At 40.4% G+C, this 26,162-nt stretch overlaps 1 protein-coding gene across 1 annotated transcript in view; it reads left to right on the top strand.

The window, feature by feature from the left end:
• HECTD4 (HECT domain E3 ubiquitin protein ligase 4) overlaps positions 1-26,162 on the top strand; it is a 61,924-nt gene that overhangs the window by 7,367 nt on the left and 28,395 nt on the right. The window contains exons 2-24 of the mRNA XM_032705577.1: positions 2,898-3,415; positions 6,530-6,619; positions 6,980-7,110; positions 8,434-8,542; positions 9,215-9,353; positions 10,510-10,680; positions 11,538-11,730; positions 13,100-13,261; positions 13,357-13,470; positions 13,668-13,808; positions 14,169-14,401; positions 14,791-14,936; positions 16,684-16,754; positions 17,298-17,403; positions 17,993-18,113; positions 18,990-19,118; positions 20,281-20,405; positions 21,423-21,576; positions 21,893-21,993; positions 22,749-22,947; positions 23,797-23,943; positions 25,058-25,162; positions 25,884-26,047. Of these exons, the coding sequence (XP_032561468.1) occupies positions 2,898-3,415; positions 6,530-6,619; positions 6,980-7,110; positions 8,434-8,542; positions 9,215-9,353; positions 10,510-10,680; positions 11,538-11,730; positions 13,100-13,261; positions 13,357-13,470; positions 13,668-13,808; positions 14,169-14,401; positions 14,791-14,936; positions 16,684-16,754; positions 17,298-17,403; positions 17,993-18,113; positions 18,990-19,118; positions 20,281-20,405; positions 21,423-21,576; positions 21,893-21,993; positions 22,749-22,947; positions 23,797-23,943; positions 25,058-25,162; positions 25,884-26,047 (3,569 nt within the window). The remainder of the gene's footprint in view (positions 1-2,897; positions 3,416-6,529; positions 6,620-6,979; positions 7,111-8,433; positions 8,543-9,214; positions 9,354-10,509; positions 10,681-11,537; positions 11,731-13,099; positions 13,262-13,356; positions 13,471-13,667; positions 13,809-14,168; positions 14,402-14,790; positions 14,937-16,683; positions 16,755-17,297; positions 17,404-17,992; positions 18,114-18,989; positions 19,119-20,280; positions 20,406-21,422; positions 21,577-21,892; positions 21,994-22,748; positions 22,948-23,796; positions 23,944-25,057; positions 25,163-25,883; positions 26,048-26,162) is intronic.

The raw sequence follows: 26,162 nt of genomic DNA on the forward strand, positions 1-26,162 counted from the left end.
CTGTAGTCAGAGTGCTGAGGAGACCTTGGCAAGGGCTGGGATTCCTCTGGGAAGTCTTTAGTGCACCCAGAGGGAAGCAGTTAAATACCTGGCATGGCCCAAAGGAAGCTCTGTCATAGAGCTGGGGTAGGAAGGGCTGTGTTTGGCTCACCAGGGAGAGCCAGAGTGGATCCCTGGTGTGTAGTGGGATCTTGGGAATGTGTCCAGACCCTAAAAGTTCCCAAGGTGTTTGTCAGAGCCTCCCTGGGAACATTTGGGCTTGAAGCTCCTTTTAGGTGGTAACTCCGAGTACTGACCTCAAGTAAAATGTTTTCCTTTTGAGGAAAGCAGACTTTAAGATAATTTTCTGCATTATCCTGTGTAGCAGATGACCTCACACCTTTCTTCTAACATTATTCTAATATTCTCTTATTTTCTGGAAGTGCAAATGCCAACTTAGACCTTCAGATGATGTTGAATAATTAAGCTTTTTTCCACTGGTCCCATAAGCTGTGTATGAAAACCATGATGTAAACTGTGTTATCAGAAGTCTGTAAGTCCCATTTTGGAATGGTCTTGTAAATGTGTTGGAGCTGATAGACTTCCTGTATCATTTACCCAAATTAGTGCTTATTTCCTTCATGAAAGACCAAAGCAAAACACTCTTAACAATTCCAGACAGACCATACTGTGCTTATAAAGCAAATTGTGAATGTGAGATCAGTGAGAAAATAAAACTTCAGCAGGAAAAGGCTTTTCATCAGCATATCTGCACATATTTGACACTGACTTGTCTTGATTGGTACAAGACAGACTCAGAGATGTAGAACCAAATGAAAGACAAAAAAAATCCACTTTCCTGTTAAACTGTGGGACTTGAGGAGCAAGACATGTAACACGAAGTAAATCACAAGTTTTGTGGTTATTGATGTGGTCAGAGCCCATTTTATTCTCAAAATGAAAGCATTCATCCCCTTTCCCCCCCGACTTCTGCAGCTTGTTGTCACTTAGTTGAAAATCCATCCAGTTTAGTTCAAGAAAATCAAAAGCAAACTGTTCTAGAAGGTGATTCCATCTACAACAGGAAACAATTAAGCTTATTTTTGAGACAGCAGAGCACACAACTGAACGTGAGGTGGTTATTTTAAATGTATAATATGTGGGTTAGGAATTAATATTCCTACTCCCTATGAGAAATTAATTAAAAGAGGTTCATTAGTTTTAAGAAGCTCAATACAACATCTATTCAAGTGTAATTATGATGTGAATTCCTTTAAAGTGAACTTTTCATGACTCTAGTGGTGAGTGTCCTCCTGCAAAGCTGTTCCATTGCCTTTAGTGTGGACATGGCAGCTGTGATTTGTCCTGGAGCATTTTAATGAGCTGTTCAAAAGTCTACAATTAGATATAAACATTTATTTCATGTTCTGTGTCACTGCTGCCTGCAATTAAAAACCACAAACCAAACAACCTTGTGTGACATTACCCATTGCAGCTCTTTGTCTCTCACTTTCCCCTTCCCAGATATATAATGTACTGGAAAAATAGATATATTTATTTATTTATTAATTAAGTGGGAGAAAGACAATTTTACAGCATAAAAATGCCAAAGTGTTTGGGGGTGGATGAGATGAGTCATTGTGGCACAGGGACACTGGATCCCTTTGGACACTGGATCCAGAGGATCACAAAATGCTTGGCTCATGCCTTTCCTTGAGGTTGCCACAGCTCAAGTGACTTTTCTGATCACTACTGTTGTTGTTTGCTGGAGGGAGAAAAGTTGTCTGCAAATTACTTAAAATTCTGAGTTTCCCGGTATCAGGCTGGTTCTAACCCATAAATATGTTTCTGTGTCATGGTTTACTTGTTTTCTGTTGTTCCAGCTTTGTCTCCAATTTTATTTAGAAGTGCCAAAAAGGGCTCTTTCTTCTGTCTGAAATGATGATGAGGAGACTTTTAGGTTTTTAAACTAAAGCAGCAACTGGGAATATTTTGAGAAAGGTGTAGCTAAATGCAATATGATAAAACTGAGGAGGGAAAAAACCAGGGAGGGGAGAGAGTGTAACAGAACTCCTGGTTCATTGGAGAGAACTGGTTTGTTGGTTTGTTTGTTCATTTGTTTGTTTGAAAAGCTCCAAACCCAGAACATACACGTTCTTATTACACAAGACTGTTGACCTATGAGTTTTCATAGAAGGGCTCTAAACCCCTGGGACACTCCAACCCCTCAGTACTTTTGAAGTTGTTAGCAAAATTGCCTCGATCACAAAAGAAAAAGCTCCAAAGGAGGCAAGTGTTTATTTTCCCAGATACAATTTTGTGTGTGTTTTTCTCTACAATTATATTATTGTTGTTTTAGTGTCACGATTGAAAGTTTAAAAATCTCCATCAGCAACCCCCAGGCTCAGGTTCAGTGAGGATGCTGACTCAGCAGTAACAGGGTCATAGAATCCCAGAATAGTTAAGGTAGGAAGGGACCTCTGGAAATCATCCTGTCCAAGCCCAGGTTCAATGAGGATGCTGACTCAGCATCCCAGAACAGTTGGGGTGGGAAGGTACCTCTGGAGATCACCCAGTCCAACGCCCTGCCCAGGCAGGGTCACCTGGAGCAGGTGACATAAGAACTCATCCAGGTAGGTTTGGAGAATCCACATCCTCCCTGGGCAGTTCCAGTGCTCTGTCACCTCCATGGAAAGAGATTCTTCCTCATGTTGAGGTGGAACTTGTGTTTTAGTTTGTGGCCATTGCTGCTTGTCCTGTTGGGCACAACTCCACTGCATGTTCTTTGGATCCGGCGTAACTTTCTTTATACCCAGAAATTAAAATACCCCCCAAATGTGTGCAGAGAGCAGCTGATCTGGAAATCACACACAGCCAGATGTGTCCTTTTAAAATAAATACCCGCTTTTCCCTTCCAGATCCTGTCGTTCGAGACCAAGAACCCTTCGGAGCTGGCCGAGCGCTTACGGTCCGTGTGTGGGAACCAGAGCAACGCCTATGCCCGGCTGCTGGAATACCGGCTGAACGCCCTCAGGGGGCTCTGGAACGCCCAGCGCCAGCTGGCCCTGGAGGAGCAGCACGACCGGGAGAGCTCCGGGGACGAGGAGGCCCTGGCCCTGCTCAAGCGCCAGGGGCTGTTACAGCAGCCGGAGCAGGCGCCGTTCACCTCCCGCATGGGGCTGCTCCTGGTGTTCCCCCTCATCCAGTCCCAGAGTAGAACGGACCCTTCCCTGTGTAACATCACTGCTGAGGTGCTGCTGAACTGCCTTCGGGACTGCCAGCCCTTGAGCCTCACCAAGGAACCCGCCGACTGCCTCAACGGCATCGAGGCCCTGCTCTGCTCCTGGCTGGAGGACACGTCGCCCTCCGGCCAGCACATCCCCTACAAGCAGAAGGAAAATGCTGCTGCTGCCCTAGTTGCCTTGGCTTGTGCAAGGTAAGGAATGACGCAGAGAATCGTGGAATCCTTAAGGCTGGAAAAGGTCTTTGAGGTCATCGAGTCCGACCATTAACCCAGCGCTGCCATGTCCCAAAGTGCCACATCCGTGTGGTTTCTGAACACTTCCAGGGTTGGTGACTCCCCCGCTACCCTGAGCAATGAGAGGGAATGTTTTCATCATGGAGGAGAGTTGTCTCCTTTTCCCTTTGTCCTGCTCCTTCGTTTGGCTGGAGAAGGTGGCACTGCCAGGTTTTGGAGCAGTTCCTTTCAGATTTGGTTTTGGTGTTGTCTGGGAAATATTTGTAGGTATTTTGTTGCCAGTGGAGAGTTCAGCCAATGTAGGTTGAATTATTCCCTGCCCTGCATGGGTTTGGCACAACATCAGCTGATTGAGGACAAATTTGCCACGATTGATTTTAATAAAAACCTGCTTTAGGGGATGGGACTTGGGGAGAGGAGGAGGAACACACAAAACCTGTGCAAAGTCCCACGAATGTGGGTCTAAAGTTACCAGTAGCCTTTTGAAAATGTTTGCTTTAATGTTTCTCAGGTTGCTGCCTTATCTGTCAAGTATAACTCTGATTTCAGATGTTGGAGTTCCTGGGATATGCCATGATTTGATTTAGGAAAAGGTTTATTCAAATGAAAACCACTTAATTTCTAGTGTACTTGTTCTAATGAAGTCAATGAGGAGTCTGTGGTATGTGGCAAATTATGCTGCACTTCCAGGGATGGTGATTCCAGCACTGCCCAGGGCAGTGCTGTGGTTGATGTTGGTACTCAGTGTCTCTATTTAAAAAGAAGAATCAAAAACGATGTGACTGAACCATTGATACTTATTTTCAGGTCACACCAGTCTTTTTCTTTCTAATATTTAAATATTGGTTTGGAAAGGGTGAAACTGCCAAGCACTTCTTTTCTCTGTGTGTTTGGCATATGCAGAGGCAGAAGGATCTGGGTTAGAGATGCCTCTTGTGGATATTGTTGCTTCTGCTGCAGTGAGCTGTTCTAGGAATGGTTCCAGAGGTTTTTATCATGGAGGAGAGTTGTCTCCTTTTCCCTTTTTTCATGCCCTTTTGTGCACCTTCATTTGGCTGGAGAAGGTGGTGCTGCCAGGTTTTGGGACCATTCCTGTCAGATTTGATTTCAGTGTTGTCTGGGAAATATTTGTTGCCATTGAAGAGTTCAACCAATGTAGGTTTGGCACAACATCAGCTGATTGAGGACAAATGGTCCATGATTGATTTTAATAAAAACCTACTTTAGGGGATGGGACTATTGAGAGGGGGAGGAACACACAAAACTTGTGCAGAGCCCCATGAATGTGGGTCTAAAGTCACGAGTAGCCTTTTGAAAATATTTGCTTTAATGTTTCTCAGGTTGCTACCTTGTCTGTGAAGTTCAGCTCTGATTTAAGATGTTGGAGTTCTCCAGAGATGTCATAATTTGCTTTAGGAAAAGGTTTATTCAAGTAAAAACCACTTAATTTCTAGTGTACTTGTTCTAATGAAGTCAATGAGAAATCTATGGTATGTGGCAAATTGTTCTGTGCTGACAATTGCCTTATCTAAAAGGCAATGTACTCAAACATAGCTCAGATAAATTGGATTTGATAAACACAATCTCATTTATTTTTTTTCCCAGATGTCAATTTGTGGGAAATATGGGATGTTCTGTTGCAGCTGAATTTGTAGAAGAGCTAAATTTCAAACGGAGCTTTTGAAATGAGGGTTGATCTTATATTTTCTTTGCAAACCTGTCTTGCCTTGCTTGCAGAGTTGTAATATCCTGGTGTGCTTTGTTCACCTCTGAAAGCCTCACGCTTTTCCTTTAAATATCTAAGTCATGTGTCGGGTACCATGAGGAAGCCAAAAACCTTAAAAATGAGACTATTATTGACATTCCTAGTTGCAATCTTGGGTGCTTCATATTCCTAAGAATAAACCCACAGGGTAATTATATTGCTTTAAATAATTAATCGAGGTGCTTTAAAGTGTTTGGTGTCAGTTTTCTCCTGGCTGAGGTTTATCAGTGAAAGCACAAGAGCTGAAGCTGCCACTGAGGAAAACGGGGGAGGAGGAAAGTTTAGGAGCTAAGACTGACCACGTGTGACTGGAAGCACAAGGCTGGATTCAGCAGAGTGCAGGGAAAGGATCTCTGCAGCTGATCACTCGTGTTTCTGAAGAAATCACTGCATAACTGACCATGTCTAAGGCACAGCCAAAATTCTCCTACTCAGCTGGGCTGTTATGCCTGGAAACAGTCATTCAGAAAATGCCTTCTTCCCGGTAGCCTTTAAAACAGAAATTGTAAAAGATATATTTTTAAAGATTTCTAAATCTCTTTATTTCTACATAAAAAGGCCTTTTGTACTATATTAACATACAGATTTCACAAGTTCTCCAAAAAAAAGTATTCATTAAATGAACAAGAATTTAATTAGTTACGAACTCCATATGCTCGTAAATGCTACAATCACATTTTAAAGCAACGCTTTTAGGCAAGATTAGAAACAGCTTCTCCTTTGGTTTAATTTTGTTTTCAGGGTTCTAGTCCTTATATACATTTAAATGCATCACTTCAGAGGGGAAAAGCTTCCAAATTTGGGTTTGTGAGGGGAAACTCATCCTAATTCACAACTTCCCCAGGAGGGACAGCGGACGGGCAACTTCAGTCTCTGCTCTGTGAGCAGGGACAGGACCCAGGGAAGGGCTGGAGCTGTGTCAGGGCAGGATCAGGTTGGATCTCAGGAGAAGGTTCTTCCCCCGGAGGATGGTGGGGCACTGAACAGGCTCCCCAGGGAATGGTCACAGCCCCAAGGCTGCCAGAGCTCCAGGAATATTTCAACAACGCTCTCAGGGACAGGGTGGGATTGTTGGGGTGTCCTGGGCAGGGCCAGGAGTTGAACTGGATGATCCTTGTGATCCCTTCCAGCTCAGGATATTCCATTGTTCTACAAAAAGAAATACAAATAGCAAAGAAGTTGCTGCCATATCTTGGCTCTTCCCTGGTGGTACTGGGTGTTACAGTCTCTGTGGGTGCTGTTTGTGTGTGTGGATTCAGCCTGGCTTCAATAGACATCTTTAATTCATGTTTCTCTTGTCCTTTTAGAGGGTCGCTGAAAACCTTTGTTCATACAGTGCATCTATTACAGAAACAGACTGAGCTGGGGTCCCTGCCTGTGGCTGATGTTCTCTACAGGTTTGTAGTGACTTTCCTCCTTGGGGCACTTTTCCATCAGCTCTGAAAATGTGTTCAGTGCATTTAGGGATGAATGTCTTTAAATGTGATTAAATTGCTTCAGAGTTACAGAGGTCTAGGAAAGATCGAAATTTAGTCATTTGCAGGAGACATTAGAAAATCAAATATAAAAGCATCTACTGATTGGGTTTGGGGTGTTAAGATTTTAATTTTTAATTAAATATTGATGATTTCTTTAAGTGCCTTATGAGCTCTGACAGAGAATAATTACTTAAAATACATCTTCAGCTTAACTTTTAACGTAGCTAATTTTTGCTGTCACTGTTCTTCATGCATCTTATTATATTTTTCTGCTTAAAGGTTGTTGCTTTTGGAGGGAGGCCCTGGATCACCCTCCTGTTTGCTTGGAGGAAAGCACATCGTGTCCTGGGGCTTTGAAGACATGTTACCTGCCCCTGATGCCAACACTGGCTCCAGCAGCGAAAATAAAGGTGAATTATTTCATGACTTGTCAGTGTGAGCAGGGGAGGGCAGGATGCTTTTAGTGGTGATACTCGTGTGAAAATTAATGTAAAGCTTTAGAGTTGGGATTCAGAAAACTTTGATTTTTGGTTGCTGAGGAGCAGCTGCTGTTTTCAATTGCGAGGCTGTAGGAAACAATCAAAAGCAGTTGATACATTGACCCTCCCTAACTCCAGGGGGAATTCTGCAGAGGTCAAATAGAGTTTGGACATTATCCACTCATTAGTCCCTCAGTAAGCACAATTCCCTTGCCCTGGGCAGGTTCCCTGTATTCAATAGCAACTATCATTGGCACAGCAGGTTTATTTTTAGAAATACAAGTTCATTGCTTTCCCCTCACCACCATCCCCATTCTGCTTTTGGTTCTGTCCAGTTGGTTTTGTATATTCTTATTTTACTGCTTTCTTTTGTTTTTCTTTCCCTGAACTAATTCTCAGTTTTTACTGCTTTGTTTGCCTACTCTTTTTTCACTAAGTAAGCCATTCACATTGCTTCAGAAATATTAGTTTGATGACATTTAATGCAAGACATAGGAATTTAAAAATCTGAGTTGTCATTTGAGGCTGTCTGCAGCTTTACTGAAGGCATCTCTGGTTTTCAGATATATGAGCAAGTCTTCTTGCTCTGACAATGATAGATTTTTTTTTCCTTTCCTTAACTGACTGCTGTGAACTTAAATAGGTTGACTGGACAGGAGTGTCCCATCTTGATTATTAATAATTACTGCTCTTTGAGTGACAAAGTGCTGTGTTTCAAATAGATTTTGTCCTAATTTAAGTGTTCAGAGGTAGAAGGATCTGCTGACCAGCTCCAAGAGAAGCACACAGTTGTAGCAGAAATTAGATCAAGGCTCAGTGTTGGATTATTCTTCCCTCACACTGTGTTAGACCAGCAACCCTGAGCAGGAAGGTTTGCAGAGTCCTAAGCTTTTCTTATATTTATCTTACTGCCAGTTCTGAACAGTGTTACCTGTTGCAAAAGCAGAAGAGAACAGTCCTCTGCTTCTTTTCATCATTCTGAAAGCATTTAATAGCAAATATTCAAGTAGTTTTGTATTTAAGTAAAGGAATTTTGCACCTGAAATGAGTTTGGTTGAGTAGCCCTGTGTGCCCATGGTTGGGTGTGCTGGTCTAGTTCCTACTGGATTTATAGTTTGGAATACTGTGCAGGAAAAGCAAGTTCAGGTTTTTTACAGCAGCTTTGACCATGATACCCAAGTGTAACACTCGTGGAGAGTTCCCAGTTCAGGTGTTACAGGGGTGATCTCTGCTCTGTTCCCTCTCCTGCTCCAGATGCAGATTTAGGAAGGTGTCTTGCAGCAGATGGGCTCTATCTTTACACAACTAATTCCGTGGGCAGAGGAATAAGCAAGTTGGGGTCTGGACTCCACGGTACTTTGAGGTGAGTAACAGTTCCATATTTGCTGCTTAAAAACAGAAGTCACTGTTTTGATAAACCTCTCTCAGATGTTGGGTGTAGCAAGACTAGAGCACATGGGGATTGGAACTGGGTGATCTTTAAGGTCCCTTCCACCAAATCCGTTCAATGATATTGTGTATATTCATTAAGTGCTGTTTTAATGAGTTGGGTTTTTCATCTGAAATTCTTCTTGAGTATGTTTTCTCTAGAATTATAGAGTAATTGAATTTGAAAGGGACTTCTGGAGGCCATTAGTTCAACCTCCATAGTAGCAGAATAGCATTTCAGATTTAATTTTATTTTTTTTATGTATAGTAAGTTGTTTTTTTCTTTGCAGAGAGGGATATACTACAGACTAGTTTTGTGGCTTTTTTATTTGTAGCTGTACAATTGCTGTGTTTGTAAGTATTTGTTTGCTAATTATGTCATTCATTAAATAATTACTGCAGCTGTGACTCACTGTACCTTGTTGCTGCTTTATTGCTTGGAAGCCATGAGGCTTTTCATGTTTAAGCCTTTCACAACAAAAATTGCCGACTTGAATTGAAGTTCAGTCAAAGTTCAAGACTGTGGTTGTGAGTTGTTCTTTGACAAACCAAAAAACAGGGCAGGGGTTTGAAGAGTTTTAATATCCTGCTTTTGTTTTCTTGCCAGGGGTTTTGTGTACTGCAGGAACGAGGAGCTCGAGACGGGCTGGGTTGCCTTTGGGAATGGGAAACTTCTCCATCGCCCCGTGTCTTTTGATAATAAACCTCACTACCTTTTCCAGGTGGTGGATCAACATACCCTTCAGGTAAAGGGAACAGTTCACTGCAGAGTTAGAGTACAGGAGGAAAACATTCTTAATGAATCACACAAATTTTTAACTTTAATTAGTTTTATCCTCAAAGTTTCTTCTCTTATTTTGTGAAAGTGCCTGTTTCTAACCCTGCCTTGAAATCACTGTGTGGTGGAAGGTGTAAGTTTGTTTTGGATGTTACTCTGTTTCAGAGTGTGTTCTCTTTATATATACATGTGTATGTGCATATACAGACTGACACTGTCCTATATTCTGGAGTTCTGTAAGAGCTGGGATAAAGGTTTGTTCAACCTGGAGAAGAGGAGGCTCAGGGGAGACTCATCCCAATCCACAACTTCCCCAGGAGGGGCAGCTCCACTCTCTGCTCTCTGTGAGCAGTGACAGGACCAGAGGGAAGGGCTGGCACTGTGTCAGGGTAGGTTTAGGTTGGATCTCAGGAGAAGGTTCTTCCCCCAGAGGGTGGTGGGGCACTGAACAGGCTCCCCAGGGAATGGTCACAGCCCCAAGGCTGCCAGAGCTCCAGGAGTGTTTGGACAACGCTCTCAGGGACAGGGTGGGATTGTTGGGGTGTCCTGGGCAGGGCCAGGAGTTGAACTGGATGATCCTTGTGGTCCATTCCAAGTCAAGATATTCCATGATTCCAGTATGGTCACATAGAACAATCAAACAATAGCAAAATGGACTTTGACTTAAACCAAGAACATGTTCTTCCTGAACAGTTCATTTTTCTTCCATTGTTCCAAAATTCAGGTGTTGTTTCAAATCTGATTCTGATTTGTAGATAAACAACTGTCATCCTTTGTAAAACTGGATCTTTTGTTTACTTTAGGGTTTTTCCTGGAGTGGTTTTAAGGATGGATGTACACAGTTATGTGCAGTGTGTTTCCTGAAACTGAGTGTGTTTGGATTCACCTTTTCTTCCAAAGATTCAAGTAAAGTTTCAAAGAAGTTGCAGACAGTAGATAAATCTTTAGGATGCATATTTTTACTTTGTGATACTGGGGGCATACTCTCCATTATTAGAGAGGAGATGATCCTTTTATGTTTTAGATTTGAGGTTTATATGTATTTGGCAAACATCATCTCTTTGTAATAAATAAATGTTATAGTATTATTAAGTCAAATTTCTCTTCTGCTCTCTGTCTTGTAGGTATGTCAGATAATCCCAATGCCAGTAAATCACTTCCCAGTGGGCAGTACCATGACCACGGTGCATCTTTCTTCAGATGGCACATATTTCTACTGGATTTGGTCTCCTGCAAGTCTTAACGAGAAAACACCAAAAGGCCACTCTGTCTTCATGGATATTTTTGAAATTATAGTAAGAAATTATGTGGGTTTTATGTCTCTAGTGTTGGTAGCATGACTAGTGTTAAATTAAATATCAGCACTCTCAAATTGACATGTTAGATTTGAATATTTACATGTGTAATCTGAGTAGATATATATGGAATAACTTTGAACAGAAGGTGAATTGTCCAATTCCATCTCCAGAGACAGGACATACAGCCATTATATTTAGCAATATGAATTCTCTTGTGATATAAAATGTATGTTTTATGTCTGTATTTCTCCTCAGCAGAGGAGGATGGAGTGGGAGGATGGAGCTGGAATTGAGAGGCTGTAGTAGTACAGCTTCTGGAAAACCCTAATGCTTAAATCACATCTTCATTAAGAGACTCATTCTTTAATTAAACATCCCCTGGAGTTTATGGTCTAAGGAAATCACTGTTTTCACTTTTTGGCTGGCAAATGATTTAAAAACCTCTTTCTACGAAACTTGCCAGTGAACCATCACTAAGAACATACAAGAGGATTATGTATTTTTTAAGTAGAGTTCCATAAAGAAACTCAAGTTTATGGCAAACAGTTGCATCTTTAAGACTAAACAGCTAAATATAATAAATAGAAGATATTCTGTTAAATATCTTAGGTATAAGATAATAGAAGATACCTAATATCTTTAATATAATTATTCTGTTGAACTGCAAAGTCAGCAAAAAAAGATACTTATTTGTCCAGCTTTTATAACACTTTGTTTTTGCAAGAACTTGTGTCAGCAGAGATTGTTTTTGTCCCTACCTGATGCATTGTGGTGTTTAATGTCACTGTTCAGTTGAGGTGATCAGTCACTGATGGATTTTGATATCTAAAGTATTTTTTTCTCTATTTTAACAGGTAGAAAATGGCCTATGTATAGCAAATCCTCTGCAGGAAAGAATTATATTGATGAGGAAAGAGGGTGAATCTGCCAAGAGCATCAATGAGATGCTGCTGAGCCGCCTGTCCCGGTACAGGGCCTCCCCTTCAGCAACCCTGGCTGCTCTCACAGGCTCCACCATCTCCAACACACTCAAGGAGGACCAAGCAGGTCAGAAGAGCTTCATTTTCACAGGCAGCATCAATTCTAGTCATAACTGACCTCTTAGGACAGGTTAAAGAATAAAAAAGTGTGTTTTTCCTCAAAATCAGATATATACAGTAATTGCTTAAAGCTTCAGTTACCAGCTCCTTTGCTGAATTAGGAATTGATTTGGGAGCAAAGTTTAGGAATGAAGAGTGGGAAGAATGCTTGTAGCATCCTTTTCCAATTCAATTATTGGACTAGTTTTTACCATATTTCAGCAAACCGATAATTAGATTTCTCTGCTGGCAGTTCAACTGGGCTTCTAATTGGGATGTAAAAATGGCCTGCAGTTTAGAAAATGTAACTATTGTTTCACAAGTCAGTTGAAAATTATAAATTTGAAGTAATTCTGTGCTTTTTTGAGGTAGTTTGCACAATGTTTGGGTGTTCTTTTGTGGAAACAAGTTAATTAGGGAATCTTGAATGAACAGCATGGGTGGCTTGCAGGATGATCTGGAGCTTTGTAAGATTTGTCTTAAACTGATTAAAATCTTATCTTGAGTTATATCTCTACTTCCTTCGTAAGTACATGAGTTTTCATTCTTCAATTTGAAACAATTAAAGGTATTTCCATAAAAATAAATTATAAATGAAATAGCTATGTTTCCAGGGAATTTGGCGGAGTTAGCTCAGAGAGCTATTTTAAAGGCCGTGTTTTGCCATTGAACAACTCAAATGCTTCAGAAGAAGGGGAGTAAGTGGTTATTCTTGGCTAATTCTTTAGTCAGTGCTCAGAAAAGTGTTGGTCAGCTGTTGCAGGAGTGAGATCATTATGGCTCTGTACGTTTCCTGTGGAACAGGAGAACTTAAAATAGTAAATGCATAGTGAATCTCAAGCGATCCCTTTATGTGAGGAGATTATTTGGCTCTAAGACAGTGCTTTCAGTATGGGTATCACCATACAATGACTAAACCAGTTTTGGCTATGCTTAATTATTTATTTATTTTATTTTTTAAAGTTGTTTTCTTTGGTTAAAGTGGGAAACTGTTTGGGATTGATGTTGAATGTGTAGGATTGTGAGGCCACCCCTGTATAGGGAAGCTGTGGCTGCCTCATCCCTGGAAGTGTTCAAGGCCAGGTTGGAGGGAGCTCTGAGCAGCCTGGTCTAGTGGAAGGTGTCCCTGCCCATGGGTTTGGAACTGGATGACCTTTAAAGTCCCTTCCATCCTAAACCATTCTCTAATTCTTTACAAAATTCTTCAGCATCTTCTAGATGCTGCAAAGCAGGGCTTAAATGAATTTCCATATTGATTTCTTTGAAGCCCTAAATGGAAGTCTGCCTCATTCTGAAGAATTGCCTGTTTGTGTTACATTTTCTGGTCAATATTTCAGCTGCCAACACCAGCTGTGGGCTGCCCCTGAAGATGCTGAGGAAGACCCCCATCTACACCTGTGGGACGTACCTGGTGATGCTGGTCCCACCCCCGGGGGGGTCGGGCAGCTCCGCCACCCGCTCTCTCTTCGGAGGAACAAGTGCTTTGTCATCCTTAAAAAGTAAGTTGGTTACAATTATGGCACATTTGGAGTCCCTGGCTTCCTGAAATACAATAAACTTCTCAGAAATTTATTGGAGATTTGTTCCCGTGCAGTTCTTGCCTCCAGCCTGGTGTTCAACATCTCGGACGGGCAGTTCACCAGCAGAGCAGATCTCATCGATGCTGCAGGGAGTTCCCTTGGACGTGGTGCTCTAGTTCCAGGACTTGGTGAGGAGTAGATCCCTTTCCTGGGAATATTTCAGACCCTTAGATTCTAAATCGTCCATCTGGATTTTAATTTGCAGTAAGCAGCTCTGCAGTGGGTGGGGTTTCATATGGATTTATATCTGCTATAGAAATCCTTTAATCCAGTTTTCTAACAAAGAGTCTTCAATTTGATGTGTGAAATATTTTCCTTTTCTTAGGTGCTTGTTATGATACAATGAATAACATGATCTGGACGTGCTCCAATGATTACATTGATCAGTGGTGCAATCCTGGGAACCAGGCATTCCACTGTGTGTGCCAGAGGCTGGGAGTGAGTCACGTCATCACAGAGCCCAAAGGTGAGCTAAAACCACAAGTCAGCACTTTATACGAAGTGGAAATGAAACTGATGATTATCAAAACATAAATAGACAGAAACTGCCTTCTGAAGCTTTCTGTTGAAAGCTGAGTTCATTCTTGAAAAGGTGTTTGTAAATATTGGTCCTGGTGCTTTAGCTTTGCTTTAGGAAGGGAAAAGCATAAGGCGAGATGTGGAAGTTCCCAGGTTCTTGCTTCCTTTAGCACATTAAAAAAGTGATGTGGGCAGTTCTTTTATGTCCTGAAGTTCATGCTGTTAATGACACATTGCATTTTAGAAGCAAAGGCTGATGCTAAAATCTGTGTTTACAGACAGCATTTGAACTCCTTTCCTCTTCTAGGGGATGCAACAACCACAAACGAGGTTATCAACCAGTTACTGCACCATGTTGGTGCCATGTGTATCCATCAACTCAACCTCCTGGCAGCCAGCAACAACCTTCCCATCACCAATTTTTTGGGCAAGCAGCATCCAATTGAAGCCCATCACCTCAGCAGCATCTGTGACATTATGGAGAAGGCCATGGTGAATGGAGACACCTGCATCATCCGCTGCATCCTCGTGGTCTTTCAGGTACAAAGGCACCTTAAACGTGCTTCACAATAGACAAATAAAAAAGAAAAGAGTTGTTTTAGAGTACAGGCAGCCCCTGGTTTTGTTAGGGTTTTTTTTTCTCCATTGTATTCAGTGTAATGAGGTTGATTTAGCAGTGGTTTTGCAGTATCTTATACACTCATTAAAGAGTCCTAATTAAAATGTAAATGTAATCACTACCCCTACAGATTAAAATAAAATCCAGAGAGGTTATTGCCTGATTTCTTTCTTCTTTTTTTTCCTTTTTTTTTGATTCAAAGTCAGATTCTGACTGAGATTTCTAGTGACCCAGGCAAACTGCAGAAAAGGAGTTAATGTGATTAATGTTTGGTTTTAATATTAATATTGTCGTGTTTGATTTTTCTCAGGTGGTTTTTAAGTTTTTCTTCAGCCCCCAAACTGAAAGGAACAGAGACATTGTCAGAAGGTCTGGCCTTTTGCTTTGGCAGTTACTGATGGCCCCAAGGGACCAGATTTGCTCTGAAATTCAGAAGGAGGTTTGTCTGGCTATTAGGTAAATATCTGTATTCTCAACATTCAAATTGTTATTGAACACTGTAACTTTAATAAGATAAAATTTAGTATGAGCAATTTTAAGACCTAGTATGATAGAATTATTAGAACTTGTATCTGTGGGAGAAATACAATGGGGTTGTCGTGATGAAATAACAGGTAGTAATTGCTTTTAATACTTTTGATTTGATGCTTTTTTATTGGCTTTCTTAAGGGTTTTTTTAATGTTTATTATAAAATAACTGCTAAATTCAAGCAAAGTTCCCTGCATTTCAGTGATGGCTTGAATGACTTCCAAATTTAGCTTATACAGTTTCTTGGCATTCAGGAAAAGGCAAAGCTGATGTTGGCAGCTGTTAAACCAGTGTTTTAAGTGGCAACACTGAAGTTCTCCTGAACAAAAGGAATGTAAGGAGAAGCAGAATTAATAATGCTTGAGGAATGCTCTGAGATTAAAGGCCAAGGGGAAAGAAGTGTGGCTGTCTCATGCAAACGAGATAATGTGAATCTCAAGGCCAAGGAATGCTGTCTCCAACCTCCCAAGTACAAATATCATCTGCTTTCCAGTGGGAAGTGCTCCAAAGGTTGAGAACAAAGTCTTCTCGAGATCAACCTGCATTTTCTCTGTGTGAATCACAGCATTCCAAACTTCTGTGGCTTTATGCAGCTCTGAGTGAAGAAGAATAGTGTGTCCTAGTAAGATTATCTGGCATTTTCAGGGCCTTTTGGACAGGGAAAATTGCATCCTGTCACCTGTGTGGACACCTTGTTTCCCTTGTTTAACCCTGTGTCTTGTGATTTGTTAAACAATTCAGAGGTGGGGATTAGGTAATACTTCCTTCCTCCTGTTCTCTCCTGAGGGGATTCTGCTGCCATTGGAACCTCAAACTTACCTTGCAATGTGTGATAACTTTTCCTGAGGTTTGTATCAGAGTTGATCAGCATGAGCCAGAGGGAGAGGAGCTGCAATAATCTCTGCTCTCAGTGTGAGGCTGAAAAACGTCTCAGTTTTCTTTTCTGTGATAATGTTGTTGAAAAAGAAGAGGGGGGGGAAGGAAAGGAAAAGGTTGTATAATCATTGCAGCACTTATAGTCAGGAAGTGCTGCTTTGAAGTGATTGTGATCTTCTATCTTGATGTGGCAATTCAGGTAGAAAGGACAAAGTTCATCAAGTTAAAGGGAAAAATATCTGAACAAGAAGTGTTTCTGAAATGCTCATTCTAGAACCTTCTGTGGAGCTTAAACTAAGACTTCTATAAAAACCCAGACTTCAATAAGTATAAAACTGCAGCAGTAGTGATTTCTTGATTATTGTATTTGTGTTTTTTCATTGTTCTAATCACAGATAAGCCACAACTCTCTCCCCATCACCAGAGTTGTTGGAGTCACTCTCTGAGCCATCATCATTTTTTCCTGACATCTCTCTGTTTTAAACAACATTACTGTGCTGTCTTATATACAAGTGATTAATGGGGAATTGCTCAGAGGGAAGCAAACAGCTCTTGAAAAAGCTTTGGAACCTAAACAATAAATAGAGTTGATTACAAGAGATTTCTGGAGAAAACAACTGCTTATTTCATGACTTAAATCAATGTTAAAATATGGAGTATGCCTTTCTAAGTTGGAAGAAGCCATTACACAGTCATTCTAAATGTTATGTCAGATGATAAGTTGAGAGTCTGACTCTCAAATTGTTTTGTTCAACTCTGAATACATTAAGTAATACATGGTTTTCTTTTTCTCTTCAGCTCTGGTTTAAATATCCTGTATCCTGGTGAAGCAGAAATCAATAATTTATTGAAATTGGTCTTAACTGAAGGTGAGTGTCTGACGTGTAAGAGCTTGGTTTTTCTAACTGCAAACAGAAGTGAAATACTTCTCAAGCTCTGGAGAGAGAACAGTTCAGGATATTGAGCACTACTCTGCTTTAAATCCATCCTTTTCTAGGAAATCATGGAATGCTTCAAATTCTGGAGCTGCCTTCTCAGCGGCTGCATGGCCAGGGGTAGGTTAGGTGGAGAAAAGAAAAATTTGCAAGTACACAGTAACCAAAGGTAATTTTAGTCCTTAGTGAAGGAGAAATAAACTACTGGCATTCACCATGAAATGGGAATTTGGAGCTGGAAGCAGCTGATGCTCAGTGATTTGTTATCTCACAGGAACCTGTTCGTGTGTCAGAGCGTTTGGAATTTCAAACAGAGCCTTGTGCAGAGAAAGTGTTCAGCCTGTGACACCAGGGCATTGGGTTACACTGTAAATACAGGCACTCCTGAGCAGCAGTGGATGTTAAGCAAGATATCAGGGGAAATAAAAATAAATTAATTCTGTAAAAGGCTGCTTTGTAAAGGTTTTTCCTTTTCAGGGGAGAGGAACAGTGGGCTGTCTCAGCTGCGTGATGTTATCCTGACTAATTTAGCTGAGCAGCTTCAGAACAACAGATTTGGGAGTGAAGATGATGATCATTATAGGTAAAAAGCCTCCCCTTTTATAATAATGTGTGTTTGTTGTTTGCTTTAGGTAAACTTGCATGAACTTCTGCTGAAATTGCTTGTTGTCTCACTGCAGTGGGACCTGAAATGCTGTCTTTGTAGTGGGTTGAATTTCATCAGGACAAGGGAGAGATGATTTAGGACAAACTTTGGAGACTTCTGTACACTTGGTTTGGGATTCCAAGCTCCTTACAATGTTCATGGTAAACGTGGATGATAAGTTCATAAATACAGTTTTATGACATTACTCTGCATATCACATTAGGCGACTGTTCAGCAGTAAAACTGCCAGTCTCAGGTACTATTCAAGCTGGGAGGAGTCTTTTATAGGAGCCATAAGTCATAGATTTGTGTGACAATATAGGAAATCCCTGGAAATCTGTTGCACTGATTATTGTTACACATTTCAGGCTTGGTTTTCTTAGTGTCTGATTCTGAAGTTGAACAGATACTTGTTTTGTTTTCGCTTAATTTGTGGTACAACTCGCAGAGACTTTGGAGCTGAGCTGTACAAAATACACAATAATTAGATTATTAACATTTTACACCTTTCTTACTTCTTTTGAAGACTAAATGATGAGCTGTTGCACTACATTCTCAAGATTGTTGTCCGAGAATCTTGTGTCTTAATCACCAAGTGCCAAACTGTATCTAAAGATGATTTTCAAAGGCTTCTTTCAACTGTGCCTGTAAGTAAAATGTGTTTGGATAAAAGCATATTTACCTTAGGCTTCTTATGTTCCTTAAATCCTTCATCTTCACTGAGTATGTGGAGATGAAACTTTTATAGTTTGTTGTAACAAATCGAGGAAAAGAATGTCTCTTGTTTATACTGTGCAGGGAAGGAAGGAACAGTTTCTCACAGCAAAGTAAATCACACAGTAATGCTAAAACAGGTTTATATGTGGATATATTTTCCAGTTGCTCTGGGAGCTGTTTCAGTTTAAGGGAAGTTTGTTGTATCTCAATCTTCAAAGCATCAAAGCAGCTTAAAAATCAAAAAATACAGTTGTGTATAATAATTCATACAGCAGAAAGAATTATAATTTACTGACAAAAATGAGTGAAAACTGACATTTGATGGTAAAAGGGTGTGGAGGTGTTTTCAACAGGATCAGCTCCCTGATCAAAGGGAGATGGGCTTCCATAGAAGCATGGGTAGGGGACAGGAGATCATGGCCTGTGCTACAGGAGGGTGGGAAAGAAGTAGCACCTTCAGGAATTAAATTTAGCTCTGTGGTGGCATTATTTTCAGAATTAAAAATTCTTAGAGTACTTGGGTATTACTGTAATGTTCCATACTTGAATGAAATTGTGCTACCTCTTCGCTTTTTTGTGAGTTATTTCAATAAAAATTCAGTGGTTTGCAACCAGTTTCTCCTCTAAAATATGTATTAAGCTTTAAATCAGTAAAAAGAAAATTCTGCTCAAGGGAAATTATTTTTTGCTTTTGCCTGTCTTGTTCCTCAACGTTTTTTGCCCTTCCCAATTTCCAAGTACAAGGATTGCCTGACTCCAGGGTGATTAAAGGTTCAGATAATGCAGAGTGTGTTGTTTATTTAAAGGCTGCATCCTCCTGCTTGAGGTACCTGATGGCTGTACAGAACCACCTCCTCAGTAACACTATTTTGATTAAACCTGATGAAAATGATGACAGTGACAGCTCCTTGCAGGGAGAGACATTGAAGGTACAGGTAAACACCAAGTTTTATTCTAGTATGGCTCTCTACAGTCACCCTGCCTGTGACACCTTGTTCCTGCAGTGCTTTCTGCTGGTGTTTTTGTTGGTTTTTTTCCTCTTGGTGTAGTTAAATAGCTGGAGAACAGGAAAAAACTTGTCTCTACTAGAGTTTGCCATTGTTCTGTGTTGAATATTCCAGCTTGGGTTCTATATTGTCAGGGAGAGCAGACACTTCCTTCCTAAATATATATATAATGAGGTTTAAAATGTATTTTAATAAATATGTACTAGTAAGAAAATCCATGTGCCAGGAATCCTTTCTGGTCACGTTACCCCCCACACTTTTTCTTCTCCAAATCACTCAGTCTGTACTTGAAAAATCATTTTTCAGACTTAAGTAGAAAAGGGTCTTCTTGTTTGCCTCACCTGGCTTTTGCTTTTTTGCATTTTTAACTTACAAAGCCTGTGTAGAACCACCTCCATCTGTTTGAAATAAAATCAATGAAGTTTGTGGGAAGGAAGCTGTTAGAGGATAAGGTTTGATAATATCTATTAAAATGGTGTAATTTCATATTATCTCTGGAAAAGCCTTCAACAAACTCCCAGAAGTCAGGTTTGTCCTGGCTTCAGGTTGTCTTGTCGCAGTAGTTCTTCTAATAATTCTCCTCTAGTGGTACTGATTTCTGAATTTCTGGTATCATTTGTGAGCTGGTTTTGTCTGCTGCTCTCAGACTGTGTGTGCTTGTAACCTGCTGCAGTGGAAAGTTACTTGTTCAGGCTCATTGAGTAAATGCTAAATACTGTGGTATTTTTCTTGTGTCACTATTCACCCCCGTTTTCATTGTCCAGTTTCTCTCTCTGCAGTGCTGCTCATTCCTAGGACATTGTCACCAGTGCTGTACCTTGGCTGGCTTAACAGCTCTCTGCTGTGCTGGACTCTGGGGATTCCTTCCCTCTAGAAACTGGATGTGCATCCTGTAAAACATGCACCTAGTTTCTCCCAGCACTTTGGGGCTTAACATTAATCAAATTTAAGTGTTGGATGGCTCTCCTGCTGCAGGCCTGCCAGGTCACATTATCATTCTTTTCATTTGGAAACCCATCATTTTGTTCTGTTGTCCTTTCTTGGAGATTCTCCAAGAATTTAAGTATCCCGTAACTCTTTTTGTCCCCAGGAACTAAAGACCAGCATTTTGTCTCTGGCTACACAAATTCTGACAGGATGTGATGAGGTCTTAGAAATGCTGCAACAAGTCACTACAGCACTAATAAACAGTGACATTTCTGACAGGGAGCAAAGGTAAGACAAGGAGGACTTTCCTAATTTGAAAACAGTGTTGCTTTTTGTGGTTTATTGTACAAACGCAATTAGCATTAATTATTCTTTATAACTTGAGCTTTGAATGTATAGGATCTGTTTGTTCCTATAGCATTGGTTTAGCACTTATAAAGAATTGAGAATCAGACTCTCCATGTCAGTCCTGATAATCTATAGGTTGATGTATCCACAGGAACCTCAAATTGACAAGGTTTTAGTCAGTTACAATGATATTTATGAGTAGAATACCTGGAAATAACATGGAATTAGCTGGGAATATTCCTGTTTATTTTGGAATTCCTGGTTATTACATCTCTAGTAGCTGGACTGGATATTTTATCCGTGACAAGGCCTGGATGTTGTTGATATCCCACATTTCATCAGATAGCAACACCTTGCCCTTCCCTGTCTTCCCTCCTCCTAAAAATATACATTGGGAATGGTATATAAACAGAAGCTGTGAACTTTTCTCTCCTTAAACAAACACTTCCCTCTCCCAGCTGTGTTTCAGGTTTCAGTTCCTGCTTTTCTGTGCCCACAAGATTAGTTGTGTTTATTGACAATACACAGTTCCTTGGAGATATTTTCAGATGGTTTCGTGCTCAAATATATTTTGGTAGCTCCACATTCTTTTCATGTACTTTGAGCTGTGTGTGCTGGGAGCTGATATCCAACTGAACAAGTGCATTTGTGTTTGATGGGCACTTTCATCCCATACCCAGGGGAGCTTAGCATTTCCTAAGTAATTATTAAACTGTTGATTTACTGTCTTCTGGTCTCTGATTGTTTAGTGAGAATTGTCAGCAAAGACAAGGGCACTGACACTTTGGAGAAATAAATGTTTTCAAGATGAAGTTTCTTGATGGTTTTTTTAATATAATGCAAATGTTCTCAGCTGAATTTTGAATTGCCTGCTACAAGATTAAACAGCTGACTAAAAAGAGAAGTGATACTCTGTGAAAATAGTTGTTCCTATGTAAACCTTGACTCTCCTTACAGGTTAAAAGGGCTGGAGCAGATTACAAAGGCTACAATGCTTGGTCACTTGCTCCCTGTCCTGCTGACATCTCTGATGCACCCCAATTTGCAGACCCTCACCATGGCTGATGCCCTGATGCCTCAGCTGGTGCAGCTGGTTCTTTATACCAGTCAGGTATGGGCTCTGTGGCAGCTCTTGGCTGCAAAGGACAAAAACTGTTCTAAAAATGGTTCGAAATGGTTCTAAACATGTTCTAAAATGGTGCAGATTTTGGTCAACTTTCTGCAGTAACTGATCCACAGATCAGAGTTTAAGAATTTCTCAACAGCTGCCAAAGCTGATAAAGCTGAATGTGAAATTTCACTTGCTACAACAGTAATGATTTATTGTCAATAACAACATACAGTGGGATTGTTAATTATTTCAGTAGTGAGCTTTTAAAGTGCTTTGCTGTTTGCATGTCCCTAACACTGTGTATTTTGGGCCACAGACTGCACTGCTGCTCAAAACCCAGTCTCCAGTTTTCTCAGAACTGAACAGTTCCCCCAGTTGTGCTTCAGAGCAGAAAGGGAAGCTCTTACCTGATGAAAGGTGATTTTCCTTACATTTGGGTCTTTTGGTGGGACAAACTCTCCGAGCTGTAATGTTCATTTGACCATTGTTGTGGGATAAATCTTAAAGCAGCAATTTTTATTTTAGTTAATTTTTAAAGGCATGTTGTAGTGATTTCCAAGGCTGTTTTAGATTTATATAAGCCTTTACAAAAGGCAATTAGTTCCAATTTTTTTTTGCATATATAATTAAGCTATGAATATCTTCAGGTTGTTTACACAGAGTATGGTTTGTTTTGTTTTTTCCCTCACCTCAAGCATTAAGAATTAATTCCAAATGTTCCTCTTCAATAAATCAGGCTAAGGAAGACCATCAAGAGAAAATGTAAATTGCTCTGGCAGCAGGAGATACAGAATTTAAACCATTGCAAAGATATTAAATTGTTTAATTTACAGAGAGAAATATAAAGTTTGAAGTCCTGCATTTAAATCCTGTGTCTCAGCTCAAAGTTATTGAGCTCCTGCTTAGAAACAGAAACAAACAGCTAAATTAAATAAAAATTGCTTACTTAAAAATAGCTGTGCTGGAAAACTTGTAGCATTAAAGAACTTGTGAAAATGTTTAATACATATAATGTATAAATTCCCTCAATACAGTTATGCCTGAACCCAGGAGTCAATACCTTGTGTCCCTGTGTATCAATGCTGAGAGGTGATTTTAAGTATTTGATATTTTAATGAATAACAGAAATCTGTCTGTTGAAGTTTAGGAGTAATTTCTCCCTGTGATTTCAGAATGCTGGAAGAGAAAGAAGAGCCAGGATTCCTCACTGGGTTGAAGATCCCTGCTCCGTGGGCTGCTGGGAAGACTGTAGAGACAGTTCATCCCGTCAGGGATAACTATAAATTTAAGGAAACTGTCCACATTCCAGGAGCCCGCTGTTTGTATCTTAGATTTGACAACAGATGCTCTTCCCAGTATGATTATGATAAGGTAAGAAAGGGCCAGTTCAGAACCTCTGGAATGAGGAAGTTTCCTCAAAAGAAGTAGCAACAGTTCTGAAATGGGATAAATATGGTGGGGGGATTAGGGTGTGTTTTGGTTTGGTTTTTCCCCTCAGAAATTTGCATCAACTCCTCAGGTTTTTTAAAAAATAATTTCAGGGTGGCTTGGACTGTCAGAGTTTGACTTCTTTCTCATCTTGGCTGTTGTTCAGTTTTCCTAATTCCTCAAATTCTAATCGAGTTGCCTCCTCTGATCAGCACAGTTGATTTAAACTGGGCAGAACTGGAGAGGTTACTTTTTTCCTTGATGACAAATAACTTGTTTACATGGATTAATATGAACAAGTATTTTCAATTTCAAGAACACAACTAATAGCACATAAATTTGTATTATCAGAGAGCTATTTGTGCTGCTTGCTAATTCCTGCTGTCTGTTCCTTAACACAGAGCAAGTCCTGTGATACTCCATTAGTTATTTATGGGCATCTTTAATATTAATGTCACCCATTAGTGGTTAAACTCCCCCAGAAAACTCTGGGCTTCATCATGTTCCCACTAAAGTCACTGACAGAACATGAACTTTGATGGGAGCAGGATCAGTCCCTCATTGGTAGAGAAGCAGTGTGTTCTAGTCAGCTCAGCATGAGGATTGGAATTCAGGATTTCCTCTCTGCCTCAGTTTCCCCATCTGTAAAATGGGGATAATAATACTTACCCTCCTCCCCTCACCGAGCTGTGAGGGTTTGTTAATGTTGAGGAAGCGCTTTGAGAATGGAAAGCGCGGTGTAAGTGCTAAGTATTATTATTATTATTAGATTTTCTTGTTTTTCTCTTACAGTCTAACAGTGTATTTTATGTTTTGAAGTTGGTGATCTATGCTGGTCCTAACACAAACAGTAGGAAGGTTGCTGAGTATGGAGGCAATACACTGGGATATGGCAGCCGTAGTGTCTTAGGAACTGGTTGGCCCAAGGACTTAGTAAAGGTACAGTATTATCATCCAACAATATTCCCCATAGAAAAATTCCCCTTTGGAAACCATGTCAAGCCCATTTTACCCTCATAGCAATGAAGTCCAAGCTTTTTAGTGTACATTTATCCCTGCTAAGTGAGTTATTCCTTGGGGAATAGCATTAAACTCAGCTGTATGTTATGTGTGATGCTTCTCTTGTTTTATGCTTTACTGGAATTCCTGGTGGAATGTTTCAGTCCTGGAGTCTCTAATGGCACTGCTCTTCTCATGAATACCTCCTCCTAGGAGAAGTCCCTGCACAGTCCCTGTGCAGATTTTCTTAAGGTCCCTGGGCATAAGTCTATTTTTTTAACAGTAGCCCCCAAATATAACAAGTAGGAAACATAACAGCTTTCCACCCATTTCTGTTGCATTTAAAAATTTCATTGGATGCTTTTGACAGTAAAACTAAGACAGAAGAATCCTGTAAACTTCTTGAAACCTCAACATTTCAGTAATTTGACAGTGTGTTCCCTCAGACTCTATGCAGTATGATTATTCTTTTGCATGCTTGTGCTGCTACCTTGTCCCACATTAAAACTGGGTTTATGTACCTAACAAAAAATCATTTTAACAAGAAAATCAAGTGGTAATAAACTGGAAAGCAATTTCAGACAAGCACTCCATTGTTCACAGTTAATGGAATTTCATTTATTTCTCACACATAGATTTTGATATTGCTCTTTTAGCAAACTCTTTGATGAATATGTTGTCATTCTCCTAATTGAAGAACTTGTCTGTCTTCCTTCAGGAAGAGCATTGTTAATTATTGCCTGGTTTCTTGCAGACAAACAATGAAAATCGAGGCTAAGTAACACACTGATAAATTCTACTTTTGATTTTACAACTGTGGTGGTTCTTTTTGTTTTATTGTAGGTAGCCAGCAGCAAAATTAAGATTAAATAGCCCACTGAAAGATACCCTTAGAAAAGGGGAGAATCTTAAATACAAATATATAATTGGAGATAACAATACTCAGATAGCTGTCATTACAGCAGTAATCTATAAAATCAGCCTGTTTGTTTGTCTCAATCCTTAAATGTGTCTTCTTTTTTTTTTTCTCCCCTCCTCCCACCAACGTGTGAAGGTGGAAGGGGACACAGTGACCTTCTCCTTCGAGATGCGGAGCGGGCGGGAGCACAACACCCCCGACAAGGCCATGTGGGGCTTTGCCTGCACGGTCCGAGCACAGGTACTCCAACATTCCAGGGAGAGGTCCAGTCTCCACTACCTTCTGCCTCTTACACGTCCCAGGTCACACAGAAATGCATTTCCAAGCTGGGAGTTTGAAATTTAAATCGGAACTAACTTAGTGATTTTGGCAGTGAGACAGTTCACCTGTTGGCAGGAGCCAAGGCTTAGATGTCTGGCCTCCTTAGCTGGAGATCCCTGTGGATGGGCCACCTCATGCTTAGGGATTTATTATTATCAAATGTCTTATCTGCCTCCTGTCATTGGCACTGGACCTGGAGGAAGTCGCTTGAGTATCCCTTGCTGCTTGTAGATCAGGATTTCTTTGTAACAACCTGAAAATCGGAGTATTTAATGAGGAAATAATGATTCCAGCCCATAAAGAAGAGAGGGGAGGGATGCTGGGATCAAATAAAAGGAATTGTGAATCCCACTACCAGAAAGTTAGGACTGGGCCTGTGAGATGACAGTAAATGAACCAAAAATAACCTTTTCCTTCTTGGTTCAGGAAAATAATGTTTACATCCCTTATTTCTTGAGTTCTTATAAATTGCTGTTAATTGTTAAGCCTTTTTTCAGTGTACTCTGTGTAAGAGATGTGATTGACATAGAGCTATATCTCTTATCTATAAGATTATATATCAAATCTCCTATCTTGAAATATGGTGGGATGAACTTCTTGGTTGATGGATTAGTTAAACTCATCCCTGTTCCTGCTTCAGGAATCCTCAGAGGATGTGTCAGGGGGTTTGCCCTTTCTGGTGGATCTGGCCCTGGGCCTTTCTGTGCTGGCCTGTTCCATGCTGAGGATCTTGTACAACGGACCAGAAATTACCAAAGATGAAGAAACCTGTCAAGAGCTCTTAAGATCTAAACTGTTACAAAGGTAAGAAAAAAAATCCATTTTGATCAGAGTTCCCATGTGGGTTTTTTCTGTGGGAAGGTGACTTGTGTAGTTGTGCTTTAAGGTGATGTTTTGATAATTTTTCTTCTAGAGTTTG

This window comes from Chiroxiphia lanceolata, chromosome 18, assembly GCF_009829145.1.
Source record: "Chiroxiphia lanceolata isolate bChiLan1 chromosome 18, bChiLan1.pri, whole genome shotgun sequence".
Lineage (NCBI taxonomy): Eukaryota > Metazoa > Chordata > Aves > Passeriformes > Pipridae > Chiroxiphia > Chiroxiphia lanceolata.